The sequence below is a fragment of the Gekko japonicus genome, unplaced genomic scaffold (assembly GCF_001447785.1).
Source record: "Gekko japonicus isolate JY-2015 unplaced genomic scaffold, Gekko_japonicus_V1.1 scaffold337, whole genome shotgun sequence".
In the NCBI taxonomy this organism is placed as follows: Eukaryota; Metazoa; Chordata; class Lepidosauria; order Squamata; family Gekkonidae; genus Gekko; species Gekko japonicus.
In genome coordinates, this window is record NW_015175365.1 from 451494 (window position 1) to 466666 (window position 15173).

Genomic DNA, 15173 nt, shown 5'->3' on the forward strand with positions numbered 1-15173 from the left:
GGCGGCAGCGAGGCCTCTCCTCCCCGCCCGCCCTACCTCCCGCCTGCCCTACCTACCCAGCCGGCCTGTCTGTCTGTCGGCTCCGGGGAGGAGGCGGCAGCGGTGGCAGCGAGGCCTCCGGCGGCAGCGTTAGCAGAGCGTCTCCTGCGCACATCCCCCCGAATTTTTTTTTAACTTTTTTTATTTTTGTGCACACGTGGGGACTGGCCCACATGTGCACAAACCTTCCCCGGCCCCCCAGCTGCCCCCTCCGTGCTGATTTAAGTATCCGCACGGAGGGGGCAACTAGGCTATTAGTATAAGGATGAAAAAATTCAAAGGCACTTAAATGCCAAATTAATTACCCCAATCCACGGTGTAGAAGTACAGCAGGGGGTCACATACCTGAGGATGTGCTTTGGAAGTCCCCCTCTGATAGATTATGTGGATAGATTTGCCTACACACACACACACACTGCTACAACCACCCTTTGTGCATGAAGCAAAGTTGCATGCTTTCATGCTACTTAGGTAGTGCAGGAAATGGTCTTGAAAAGAGCAGTACAAACTTGCACAGGGATTTGCCCAAGAATGCAAGGGGACAAGGCACTGTTTTGACTATGACTTCATGCTAGCCCTGCTGTAACCACCTCTGCTTTGCTACTGAAGTTACTGGAGATCTTCATGGGAATTAACATAGTCCCTATGTAGTTTAGAAATGGTGTGCACCCAATCATCACACCAAGCACCTCAGCAAATTGGCTTTTTGCAGACACCCTGTTAAATAGCAAGTGTGAACAACAGAGGAATGAAATACTTAACTCCAGGGCTTTTTTTTGTAGAAAAAGCCCAGTAGGAACTCATTAGCATAATAGGCCACACCCAACATCAGAAACTCATTAGCATATTAGGCCACACCCCCTGGCAGCACAGCTGATGGCATATTAGGCCACACCCCCATGCCTTCCCTTGGCTTGCCCAGGCAAGCCAGCCCTTGGACAGGCCGGGGGAGGCATTTAAATGTCTCCCCAATCCTTCCAGCCACCCCTCGGCCCACCCACCTCAAAGTCACCTGGGGGGGCTTGCTCTCCAGGCCTTCCCTCTGTAGCTACACATGCAGAGGTTTTGGCTGTAGTGGGTGTGGCCAACTCTGAAGCCAGCCAGAACGCCATTCCTGTGCGTTCCTGCCCAAAAATAGCCCTGCTTAACTCTGTAGTTAAAACTGAATATGCACCAGGCTGTATTCGTAGCCATTTAAAATGACAGTGTAAACTTAAGCAATGCTAGAAATTGAAATAGAAGCATACTAGAATATAGGTAATCATAGTGCCATCATCACTCTTCTTCTTCCCACAGAAGCTGGAAGTGAAACAGAAAGTAATGTGGACTCTGAATTTGGTCGGACTCATTTTGATGACCTTGTTCCATCACCAACTTCTGAAAAGGCTTTCCTTGCACAGATCCATGCCCGGAAGCCAGGATACCTTCACAGTGCAGCGGCCACCGGGACCATGCGCAGTGATATGTGGGTACCCGCTATCTTTTTTCCTTCTTCTTACATATTGTCTCCAGTAAAGTTCTGAAGCTAAATGGAGATGTTTTGTGTACATGAACGCTTAAATTGAAATGAAACCAAGAATAGCAATCTGAATGTAACCCCCCCACACACACACACACACATTTAAAATGGTAGGAGAAACAGTTGTACAATGTTTTTAACTTGGAAATTTAGCATGGAATATTTACCACACCGCCAATAGAAATTCAACTTGTTTTCAGTGCAAACCTTTGCAGGTAGATTAATTTGGTAGCTGCCAACCTTAAACAGTGGAAAGGATCATCCCCATTTGATAGGATAGAAATATTCCTACATTTTGATCCTTGGGATGGAAAGATGATGGTGTCTTCTGCTGAATATTGTTCATGAAATAATAAAGTCTTACCATGATTTTAGATGTAAAGTGCATAGAATTGCAGGTTTGAGCACATGACAAGGTCCCCTCTTGCCCTTACAAATTGACTAGGATTGGTGCAACATGAGGTGAGATCACTAATGGGAGTCACATGAACACATGAAACTGCCTTATACTGAATCACACCATCAGTCCATCAAAGTCAGTATTGTCTACACAGACTGGCAGCAGCTCTCCAAGGTCTCAGGCAGAAGTCATTTGAATTTACATCCTGCTGAAAATGTCTGCTGACAGAAGGATTTCTGCTGGCAGAGCATAACTTTCTTGTCTCCTCCCCTTCCTGCTGCAGCCTAAAATGTCCCCCCAAAATGCTGCCTCTGGGAGACAGGGCCCCCCCAGAATAGCATGAAGTGGGAATCGGTCCACTGCAGGAAGGGGGAATCAGTGAAAATTCCCCCTTTCCATCAGTGGAAATCCTCCATGGGATCAAAGGTGTTAACAGGAACCACTCAACTAATGCCACATAACCAAAACGACTTTGGGATTTGTCTTTCTCAAAATGCAGCCCCTAGGCCACATGGCAAACTGTTTCTGAAACTGGGGAAACTTTTAAATGCAGTTAGAAATGCAGCATGGAAGTATACAGTTGAAAGAAAAAGTCAGAAATTCAACTTTTTAGAATTACTTTTTATCTTTGCCTTTTATGGTAATATTAAATAGCCAGATTTTCTGCAGATGGCTCCGCTGTTGGAGATCAGGAGTGCTGGTTCATTACTTTCATACCACATAAGCCAGTGCATTATTTTCTCTTGGTTCTTTCTAGTTCATATGTTTGACAGTGACCAGCATGAGCTGTTCAGTATGCATGTATCCACTCACTGTGTTTTCCAGGGAAAGTAGTAATTGTCTTTCCTCAAGACACTTCTTGTGTTGTGAGTTGTGCATCCAAGAGCCAGAAAGCACACATGGGTAGAGTCCTTCCTGGACTGTACCACTTCAGACTACAAGTGTTGGACATTGTGTTTTTCAATGCTCCACATGTTAAAGAATATGCTCTCTGCATTTAGTAACCTAACATGTTAGGAAAAGAGCTATGCTAGAATTTCTCTCTGTCATCTGGTGGTTTTTCCAGAGCAGGGAATTCTTTCCATGAGAGAGCATTCACAGTCCAAAAGAGCCCTCCCAGTTAATTTTATAGAACATGTTGGTAGACTCCAAAATTCATTGCAAGGGGTGATTATAGCCATATGGAAGAGGAAATGTGACAGAAGAGATGACAGAAAACCACATCTCTGAAGGGAAGTGTGCTTGTCCCTCTCTGTGTGTAATATGTAGTTCAAAGAAAAAGCATAGTAATGACCTTGCCTCTCAAAACTTCCTGGGAGCTATTTATTCATAATTGTCTTTAGGGTTACAGAAGATAGAGACCCCTACGTTAGAGCAGATGATGAGAACTATGAAAATGATTCTGTGCGCCAGCTAGAGAATGAGCTCAAGATGGAGGAATATTTGAAACAAAAGCTGCAGGATGAAGCTTATCAGGTAATACATTCACAACAAAATTATCTACATTAAATTGAAACCAATGAGCTGCCCTGTGATAGATTTTCTTCTTGTTGGATCACAGCTATATTAAATAGGTGTCAGTTTCCAGATAATACTGAAATCCACTTATTTTTCTGTGTAGGTTTGCAGGACGTCTTGTTGACTTATGGGGTGGGGGGGGGGGTCCAAACAAAACAGCTGTGTAATACCAAAGCCAGCAGCAGTACCACCAGCCCAGATAGCTGGTACAAGAAAGAGAGGGGAAGGAGGACTTCATCAGCTATATTAAATAGGTGTCAGTTTCCAGATAATACTGAAATCCACTTATCTTTCTGCGTAAGTTTGCAGGAAGTCTTGTTGACTTATGTGGTGGGGGGGTCCAAACAAAACAGCTGTGTAATACCAAAGCCAGCAGCAGTACCACCAGGCCAGATAGCTGGTACAAGAAAGAGAGGGGGAGTTCATCTCTCCTCCCCCTCCTTCTGACCTCCGTGGATTCTAATCTCCATGTCATTACATTTTTAGTTGAGAATAATAATGGTATTGACTAAAATGGATTTTTGCCCTTCATTTCATTGTTTTATTAGTCAACATCCAGCTGTGTATAACTACTAAGGATTCTTCTCAGGGTCAGCTTGTTTTGATTTAAAAAATTCTTTGGATTGTTGCATCATGAGTTCTGGGGCTTTCATCACTTTGGTAGTCATTTCGATGGGGAATATACTTGTAACTTCATTCCTTAGACTTCGGTGAAATTCTTGAGGGACTGTATCACCCAAGGGTATCTCCCTCCCACACTCCAATCAGATAGGTTAAAGAGCTCTTGTTCAAAATGCAAAGAAAGGCACAACACATTTTCAGCTCTACCCCACCCCCATGTCCAATCCAGCTCTTTGGGGCATTATTGGGATGGGGCAAGAGGACAGGTCCTTTTCTCCCATCCTCTGATTGATTAGTACCTTACAGCTTCTGCCTTCGTTTCACTTTAGCCAGTTTGCCAGCTTCTCTCATCTTGTTCCAGTGTGGTTCTGAGACCGTATTCTCAACCTCCCTTTTGAGCTTCTGGGCACTGCCTCCTTAAAGATCATCACTCAACACTCTTTTCCTACCAGCTATATTATCTGCCAACAGAGTTTATGAGACTGGAGTGCCCTTGGTGAAGTCTGCATTTTTAATGGCATAAAATCTCTCTGAGCCTTCATTTCCAAGATTAGCATAGGATCTTATTCTGCTGTCCACCTGCTCACACCAATGTGTAGCCCAAGGAGAGAGAATGGCATTCCGTGGTGATCTAGGCCTTGACGTTTTACAGCATCTTCACCAAGCCACACATAAAACAGTGGCGTTTCTTTATCTCTTTCCATCCCTTCTCTCTAGGGAAGAAGGTATCTACATCTCCTCAAATAGTTGAGGGACAGTATAACCTTGGCCTATATAATCTTCTAGATTGCCTGTCCCTGGAGGGCATGCTTGCCCATTCCATCAGGGGAGCATCTGCGTCTTACCCACTAACTTGGAGGCCAAGTTGAGTGCAGATCCGGTACCTGCAGTATCAGAAGCATGTGATTGTCCTTCTGTTATAGACATTTTCAGATTGATCTTGACAATAGATGCTGACAGGGTCCTTGGGAGTGTGAGGGCCACCCTTTGTACTCTGGACTCATGCCCATCCTGGCTTTTAAAATGTTGCTGGGGAAAGGTATTGGAGTCATTAGTGAAAACTGTCATTTCCTCTCTGATTGAGGGGGCTCTCCCTAGGCCTTTGAAGGAGGTAGTTATTAGAGCTTTGTTCAAATAACCTTCATTGGCTAGTGATGAGGTGGCCAGTTACAGGTCAATCTCCAATTTACCTTTTCTAAGGAAGGTCATAGAGTGTGTGGTGACAGAGCAGCTCCAGGGTTTTCTGGATGACACATCTGTCCTTGACCCATTTATGTGGTTTCAGCCTGCATTTGGTACTGAGACGGCTTTAGTTGCCCTAGTGGGCAATCTTTGTATAAAGTTGGACAGGGGACAGTCTTCCCTGTTGATACTGTCAGTCCTTTCAGTGGCCATTGATACATTCGACCACTCCAGTCAATTTGGTGTAGTGGTTAAGTGTGCGGACTCTAATCTGGGAGAACCGGGTGTGATCCCCCACTCCTCCACTTGCACCTGCTGATGTGACCTTGGGTCAGTCACAAGCTCTGGCACAGCTGTCCTTGAAAAAGAGCAGTTTGTGTCAGAGTTCTCTCAGCCCCACCCACCTCACAGGGTGTCTGTTGTGGGGAGGGGAAGGGAAAGGAGTTTGTAAGCCGCTCTGAGACACCTTTGGGTAGTGAAGGGCAGGGAATAAATCCAATCTCTTCTTCTCTTCCATTCTCATCCACTGGCTTGAATATGGAGTTAGTATTAAGGATGTAATCCTTCAGTGGTTTCACTGTTTTCTGTCTGACTAGACTCAAATAGTATTTATCAGAGGTGCAGAATCAACTGGGTGAGGTTTTCCAGAGCTTTGGAGTTGGGTGTCCACAATATGCAGATGATACCCAGCTCTGCATTTCATTATCCAAGCCTCCAGATGCATCCATCTTGGCTCTGAACTGATGCTTTGAAGTAGAGGTCAGGTGGCTAAGGCAGAACAAACTGAAGCTGAATCCAGAAATCCCAATGATAATGCAAGCTGAGAAGGCTGATATTCTAGAGATACTGAATCCACTTGTCCTAGATGGAGTGGAGCTGGCTTTTTGAGAGCAGGGTAAGAGCTTGGGGGGGCTCATGGACCCCGCCTTGCAGTTTGAAAAGCAAATTGGCATGATGACCAGGAGCGCCTTCGATCAGCTGCATCTGATTTGCTGATTGTTCCATTACCTAGACTTAGTAAATCTGGCCACGCTGATCCTTGTGTCTGTAAATTCACAGTTGATTTACTGCAATGCACTATATGTGGGGCTGCCATTTAAGACAACCCAGAAACTACAACTGGTCCAGACATATGGCTATGAAGTAACATCACCACTATGCCAGATAAATTCACTATATGATTTGGAGTTGTGCAGGCACAGTGGCAATCGTGTTCTTAAGATGTACTGTCTCGATTGTTTTATAAGATTGTTATGCACAATACAGTTAACTGAGACTATAGCCCTGCTGATCATAGTAGGGCTGACCTCCAAATAGTCATGTATAGTACTGGACAGCAGGGTTTCAGTAGCTGGGGGGGGAAACAGGCAAGGTTGTTCAACATACAAGGCTCACTACATTTTACCTTGGCTCAAAGCTGATCGCAATATGAGAATGCAGTTTATGCTTCAGTATATGTAAGAGAGACTCCTTAAACAGAGAAGATATATTGTGGACAAGAAGGCAGAACAGGCCTCACCAGAGAGCGCATATGCCATTAGCTCTTGAAGGGACCACCAGCAACCTGAAAGAGTCCAGCTGTGGGGCAACTCCTCCCCCTTCTTTCCAGGAACTAATAAAATCCTGTGGAGACAGCAAGAGAAAAGGTCAAATAGGGAGCTCATACCATGAGTTCCTGAAGAGACCACCAAATGTATGCTGTTTGTAACTTAAAGCATTAAAAGCAAAGCTAGATAAGCGGTATGTACATGGAGTCAACAAATAAGGTAGTACCATGTAGTACTGGTAATTTTGTTCTATTTCTGTATTCTGAGACATTTGACTGGGCCAAACCTTGACTAAAATTTGCCTTTTCAAACAATTACATCTCTTGTGTACTGCCAAGTGCAATACTTGAGCAAGAGCTCCATAAGAGTCCTTGTTGCTCTGGAACTTGGAGCAAATGGAATTTGTATTCAGTTGAACAAATCTAATGTTACTCTCCCACACCTAATCAGCCGCAACATTCTTACAGCTGTTTCTTGCATGCAAACTGTTCTGTTTCTCATATAATATTATTGCATGTCAGCACACTTTTACCTCTCTTGTGTACTGCTACAACAATGCTGGTTTGACTGTTCACATGTTCTTCTTCTTTATTCACAGGTCAGCTTGCAAGGATGAATACCCCATCCTTGTATCACTCTCCTCTGAAGTAAGTATTATTCTAGGATTGTGGTGTATTATTCATTGTACCAGCAGGCCACTTGGAGGAGAGGGGAGAAGTGCATGCAAAAGACAGCACCAACCCAACTCCCAAAGTAGACTGTTGGCAAACCCAGATGTCTGACCTCTCTGTTGCCCTCCCTTGTGCAACCTAAGACTAGGGTAGTGCATCAGCAAAATGAGCGTTCCTATTGGTCTGTCTTCCCTGATGCCTTCTTGCTGGGGTAGGTGAGGAATACATAAGCTTAGATGACAGGAGGTTCTACCTATGTTCTTCTGTAGGCTGAGACCAGCAAAAAGAGGATTCTTACTCTTGTGCTCGCATTTCCCTCCATCTGGAGTATTTCCAGTAGAGAGGAGAAGCAAAGAGAGAGAAGGTTGGCAGCTGGGGAACAGATGACCCTTACAGTCCAGATTAAACCTCCATACTTCTAGTTGGTACTTCTAGTCCAGAAGAATTATATGAACAAAATTTTGGCTCCCTGGTAATTTACCATCTAGAATGTGCAGGTGACGTGATCCACAGTGCTTAGTTAATGCATAATGTAGCAAATGGCAATCACGTATACATCTCACAAAGGCAGACTCTATTATTTTGTTGCTTTTTATTCATGCACCGTATTTTAAAACATTTGTAATTTGCTACTCGTTATACATGATGAAAAACAAAGCAAGTTAATGAAACTAGAGCCGAAATAGTAATCCCATCCACCTTTATAAGTTGTTTCCTTTTTTTAAACACTCACAGTGGCTCACGAATAAGATGAAGAAGCTATCATAGTTATTAAAATAAAGATGTAAAATATTGGCAGGATAAAAATTTAGGAGCAGAGTTTAAAGGACGTCATTTTGATATACGTAATTTTGAAATACTTCCTGAAATAAGTAAATCTTCAACTGGCATCAGAATGCCTGTAATAAAAAAGCGAGGCCCAGTTCCTGGGGTGGCTTCAGAGAAAGCCCTTGTGCGCCCCCCCCCCCAAGCCGTGCCTCTGTAATTGTGGGCTCATGCAGATGAGCTTCCGTGGCCAATCCCACAGTACAGGCTGGTATATACAGTTGGAGGCCATCCTTTGCATGTTTATTTATTTAAAATATTTCTATGCCGCCTTTTCACCAGTGGTAAACATCAAAACATTTCAACATTAAAACATTAATACATTAAAACAGCATTTAAAACAGAGTATATATAAAATATTTCAACTGTTCAATAAAAACATATAAACACACAACACAGAGAACAAAACCAAGAAGGAGGGCCAATAACAGTTATTAGGGTATGCCATAAACAAAAACAAAAAAGTCTTCACCCGCCACGGAGAACAACGGAGAGATCCCTGGGGAAGAGTTCCAAAGTTTTGTCACCACAACCAAGAAGACCCTTTCTTAGGCTGGCACTGGCCTAGCCTCAGCAGGTATAGGCCCCCAAAGCAAGGCCTCCAAAGATGACGTTATTGGATGGGTATGTTCATCTGCTGGCCTCAAAGCATATAAGGTTTTAGCAGTTAATGCCAGCACCTTGAACTGGGCATGGAAGCAAGTTGGGGGGGGCAGTGTAGAAGGAGCTTTGCACCCAAACTGTTTAGAACTTTAACAGCAAAAAAACAGTACTTTGTACTGAGCTTGAAGCAAACTAGGAGACAAAGTAGTTGGTATAAAATACCTGTTATATGCTCACTGCAGAGGATCACAGTTTAACATTCTCACTGCTTTGTTTCCAAACTATGGAAGGTTTCCAGTCCAAAAGCAACCGCACACAGAGCATATCCATACAACAGCAATAATAAAGCTGCCCCCTGTTGCTTTTCAAAGTATTATTGTGCAAACAATATTTGCTTCCAAGGTAGACTTCAATATCATAATTTAATATCGATAATAAGGTTTATAATAATCCAGGCATAGCATAGGACTAAAATCAAGGAAGTCTATATTTGTAGGTTCACTATCTAAAAACCTTCTTAAGGTTGTGAGCTTCAGCTATGTGTGTAAGACAATAAAAGAGTAGCTAAGCTGTTCTTCTAACCTAGGGATTCACTTGTTTTTGTGGTGAACCTCTGCCCCAGTTTACGCAAGAGCTGAAACTATATGCATCATCCCCTAGGTCTGAGAAGTCAAAGATCATGGTGCTGACTATTATTCTTTATGCTGTTTGGGTGTATCACTATAGAAACTATCCATGCCTTCACATAACTAAAAAAGCTGCGCAGCTCAAAATGTTGGTATATTTCATCCACATTTCTCTCCATATTTTTATATAGACAGACAGTAATTCCCTGAACATGCTACCATAAGTGCTAAGAGCCTGTCCCTGTTAGGTCAGGTGGAAAACTGTGGACAGAGGGCATTGCTTTTACCAAGTGGCTTATCTTGAGGGCTTGTATAAAAATGTTTCTAGAGGATGCCAGTTTATATTTAATGTATATCAATATATCTAATTCCCAATGTGGCTAGATCTGTAGACTTAAATCCAGATAATGGAACCATGAACAGACAAGACAGCTCTTTCTACAACCTGACAAAAGCTCTGAGTTTACAGAAATATCTGAAATCTTAAAAAAAAATGAACTGGGGTTTTTCAAGGCCTGGAAAATAAAACAAGCAGTGCATATAGCTTTAAGAAACTCAGCAGCCATTGTGGGGATTACTAGGCAACCACAACAGTATTGTCAGCTTTCAGCTCTTGCAAAGGCAGGGAAAGGGCCTTTGCGGGAAGACTCATTGAGGCCAGGCCTGGCACCAGCCACCAGGCAACTTGATAGCAAGCAATATGCATGACTCGCCCAGGACTAGCTGCTTGCTACTATTCAATGTCAGCCACCCCATGAAAGCCAGTGTGCTGTGATGGTTAGAGTTTCAGACTAGAATTTGGGAAACCCAGGTTCAAATTACCACTCTATTCTGAAAGCTCACTGCGTGACTATGAGCCTGTTACATATTTTCAGCCTAAACTAGGGTTGCCAGGTCCCCTTGGTTTGCTGGTGGGGGGGATTTGGGGGGTGTTCTAGGAGTGGATGGAGACATTGTGTGATGTCCCTGATGCAGTGACGTCATGCAAAATTGACATTATCGCATCGGGGACGTTGCATGGCAACACTCTGCATTTGGGGCAAAACTCTATGGGTTTTTTGGCCTAAAACCATAGAGTTTTGCCCAAAACGCAGAGTACTGTTGTGTGACATCCCCATGTGATGACATCACTTCCACATGGGGCTGCCAAGTGGGGGCGGGTGGCGGGTAAACCCCCGCTTTGGAGGCCCAATTTCCGACGCCGCGGAATCGGGCCCCGGGGGGAACCCCACCCCTGCGTGCGCGTCACCAGGAAGTGACGTGAGCATGCCGGGCCCGCTGGGGGCGGGGCCATGGCCATATAAGGGAAAACTGTATGAAATGGCAAATAGATTCCGGAAGGGAACCGGTTCTCAAACGGGTTCTGTCTGAAATGACAGACCAGAACCCGTTTGAGAACCAGTTCCCTTCCGGAATCTATCGCCTGTCTGAAATTTCCCAAAGAGATACATACACAGTTGTACTCCCTTCCCATTTAAGTCACCAGTGAAGCCTCTACATACAGGAACTCCATCCATGCTGTGATGCATATGGGGGTATGATGTCACTTTAAAATACATTTTATTGCAGTGTATGCTGATATGCTTTGCATTGTGTCCATGTATATTACAACAGTGACTGTCATCACATTTCTTTTAAACATTTCTCAGCGAGCAAGCAGCTGCAATCAAACAGACAATGGAGGCTACGTGAGAACTAACAAGGAGGAGAGCTGTACTCTAGCTGCTGACAGAGAGAGCTTGCCTGCCAACTTCACAGAAGAAGCGCAACAACAAGCGCAGCACCTCTGACATCAGATAAACCAACTCGTTTTGAAGACTGTAGCACATTACTTTTGTTCTACAAGTTGTAGTTTGTAAGTGTTTGTTTTGAAGAAAAAAAAGACATTTTATTTAAAGCTAACGTATAGCAGCTACATCTTATGTAACATGGCTCATTACTGGTGAAGAACACAGGCTGACAAAAAAAGTTGCTGTTACATTTAACAGCAGTATTAGCAAAATACTCAAGCCCTTTGCACATAACGTTGAACCTGTTCAGTTTACAATGACAATATTAATGCTGTTTATAGTAGGCATTTGATTTCTGAATAGTTTGAGATTTTAGAACACTTTCATATACACTGTACATTGTTTTTCCACAGCGGAAATTTTAAAAGCTACAATGACACATTTAACACTGAATGAATATACTCCTGAGTGTATATATTTATAGCCCCAAAGCTAAGTACCTGACTATAGTTGCAGTCTGGCACCCAGTTCCATGTACTTAAAGACCATCAATGTTGGTGGGACTAGAGTTCATAACCAGGTACAGGATGGCAGCCTTAGATTGCAGTTTGTTTTACAGTCTTTCTGCAAAAAAAGAGAGAAAGACTTGTACAAAATGCACTAAGAGTATCTCTATGATTTAGGGCTACTACATAACTTAGGAATGTTGTTTTCTTTTTTGACGTAACCTAACAAATCAGCCATACAAGTTAGTGTAAATATTTTCTTTCCAAATAGATATCATATACAAAAGGCAACATTCAGATAATATAGAATCTAGTTTTTAAAATCAGCACAGATCTTCTTAAAACTGTGAACTATGTTTTGAAATACTCGTTGCTAAAGCTGTTTATAAACCACAGGTGCCATAAAATCCCTAAACTGACTCACGTTATGTATAATCTTCCATGGTATTGTTTTATTGCTGTTTTAGAGCTTTAGTAAGCATGTGTTCTTTCACTTTTCTCCATTCTTCATATACTGTTTGTTGAGGCCTTCAGCTTTAAATGTACAGGCTTTAAAAGTGCGCTTGCAACTATTACCTTTTATTTCTGAATGTGCATTGCCTTAGCCAGCCACCAGGTGTTCTGCATGCATTCTTGGAAATGTGTAGTGAGACTTTCTTTCACGCTGAATGGGGATTTAGCTATCTATGAAAAGCACAGGGGAGAAGTGTGTCCATTTAAAAAAAGAAAGAATTACAGAGGTGTTCCTTTGAGTAACATCCTCTTTTAACTATGATGGGGGAAGACAGAGAAAGAGAGTGGGCTTTTTGGTCTATTGGGGTTATAAAAAGGGAAAAAATGTTGTAGTGAGGTTACTCAACCATTGCTATACTGTGAATTAGCTAGTAACATCTCTCACCAAATCTCTTTTAGCTAGGAACAAAACAGAAAGTAATCAAGAAATTGCCAGGGACCCATTAAAATACTTCATTCACAGTGCAAGTATCTGAATTTCAGGCATCAGTTTAGAACAGGTTCTGCAGTTTAACAGAAGCAGTATAGAAAGTGTGCCGTTATGAACAAATATATTTGACTTCAATTAAGCTGGTCCCAAAGAGTTTGCATATCATTTGTCTGAATGAGAAGTTTACCCTTTCTGCTGATTCTACTGGTGAAGAGCACCACAAAAAAAGCTTATATGGATTCAGTGGTTACTGCTAATTTTGTACATATATGCACAAAATCATTTGCTACTATTGGGCATCTTCCTCCTTGTGTATGTTTCAACATTGTCTCCAAGGGATCAAAAGCATGCAGTTCAGACAAGTGCAGAAAATAAAATATGTTTCCATGGAGACACCTCCCACTGCACCTTTGCAATAACTAATCTTTACTGTTGTGATATCTGCCAGCCTGACAAGGTAGGCACTATACATAGCCTGTGACAGCTTACCTCTCCTACACCCTTCTCTCAGGAACCAGTTACTCTCTACTAGTGCCTAGCACTCAGCAAATAACACTTACTACAGTATATTGGCAAACGTTGCTGACAGCTCAGGACTCCAGTCAGGCATATCCTGAAGAGAGACAAAACGGACAAAACCACAGTACATCTGAATGACCAAATCTAGCCACAAAACTAAATGTGGAGTAATAACCATGTTGCTTTAACACCAACATTTGTTTACATGCCGACACTGCATCTAGGGCCCATGCCTTAGTCTAGCCATTGCCAGAGCTGTGTAGCACTATTATTGATGGAACATCTCCACCAGACAACTCATGCATCATTCCCTCCCGCCTCATTTTGGCTCTAGATCCCAAGCAGAGCTCTAGGTGGCCTCAAATTCTGGAACTCCCAGATGAAGCACTTTTTTTTATTTGTCTCTCCTGAAACAAAATGTAGGCTTACCACATCATCCATCTGCTAAGCTGGTTATGAAACTCAGTAAGGCTCATGCTCTTCCCCAATCTCTCTGCTGTGCATAGTGGAGGGAAAGGGAACGTGCCTCTTTTCTCCCTGCCTGCCTGACATGACTGCCCCACCTCTGAAGCTAGTAATCCATGCATGGATATAATGTTTGAATGGGGTTGTATGCCTAGAAAAGTGTATGCACACAGGCACAGGTCACGTGGTCACTTCCCGGATTTTATCTCAGGCAGCAGCCATGTTGTTCAGACCTGTGCAAGTGGGATCTTATGGGCCTGTACCCTATACAAACAGTACCCAATATGTGGCTGTTCAGTGGGGACATGGTAGACAGGACACACATAGGAGAGAGAGATCAGGGAAGTGCATACTGCAAACTGGATCTGTGTTTTAACCCACTTAGTCCTTGTTTGTTTGTTAAAATGTGTTGAATTGTGTGGACACTGAAGTTATAGAACTGGTTGAATTGGCCTTTTGTGTGTCTTTATGGCCAGCAACTGCAGCCAAAAACTCTTTGTGGATTGTCAGTGGAAAGGTAGTTAAGGGGAAGAATCAGAATGTGAAGGGGAATAGGGTTCTTGAATGTGGAAAGGAATGATGGAGAATGGATTCTCTGTAAGTAGTAATGTTAACTAAAAACTGCATTAAAAGGTGTGTGGCCTTTGTTGTGATAATATGTATTTTCTTATATGCATGAGAAAAAATGTTGCATCATTATTTAGCACAGATGTTTGCCTTTACTTTAATCATCTTCTTCCATCCTTATTCGTTTCTTGAAATTGCTGTAGATATATCTTGTAAATACTGCAGCCTCAGGTTGCTACAGTTACATTGGTTCAATTCAGTGCAAGGAGCCTCGAACGACAAGCGCTTCGCTGTGTCCAGAGAAGAGAGGGCATTTTTACTTGTGAACCAAAAATGTATGAAGAGTTACATCTTGAAGCTACTAACTGTTTGACATTTTTAACTACTGTTATTTCACACCAGTCCGGACAGACACACAATAAAAATTTCACAATATTCATTGGTATTGTAAACGGAACTATTATTGTATGGGGTTTTTTGTATTGCCGTTAAGTATTGTTTTGTGTGTGTGTGTGTGCGTGTGTTCAAGCCAACTGGGGACATGTTATATTTTGAAGTGATTAAACTATTTAATTGTGTGTCTATATTTTGGAATGGAATTATTTCTTCATTAAAAAAGATTTTTAAAAGTAATTCATCAGTGCTGTCTTGCTGTCATTTCCATTGATTTAAGGACCACTTTTCTGGCATCAGGAGAAGTCTTCTTCAGGCTCATTTATTTATTTATTTATTCAATGTTGCACCTTTCTCATTGAGACTCAAGGCAGATTACTAAACTCAAGGCAGATTGGGGCCAAGGTGCCTGAAGGACTGTCTTCTCCCATACTATCCAGGCTGCCAGTTAACATATTCCTCGCTAACTCTGTTCTCTGTGATCCCACCTTCAGAGGAA

General features: G+C 42.6%; 1 protein-coding gene across 9 annotated transcripts in view; it reads left to right on the plus strand.

Annotated features, from left to right (window-relative positions):
* The window catches only part of DTNA (dystrobrevin alpha), a 281234-nt gene extending 266418 nt beyond the window's left edge, over window positions 1–14816 (plus strand). For all 9 annotated transcript variants that reach the window (XM_015425451.1, XM_015425450.1, XM_015425452.1 and 6 more), the window contains 4 exons: window positions 1336–1504; window positions 3302–3434; window positions 7425–7473; window positions 11201–14816. In XM_015425451.1, coding sequence (XP_015280937.1) covers window positions 1336–1504; window positions 3302–3434; window positions 7425–7442 — 320 coding nt within the window. In that variant the 3' untranslated portion in view covers window positions 7443–7473; window positions 11201–14816. The remainder of the gene's footprint in view (window positions 1–1335; window positions 1505–3301; window positions 3435–7424; window positions 7474–11200) is intronic.
* Window positions 14817–15173: the final 357 nt, after the last annotated feature.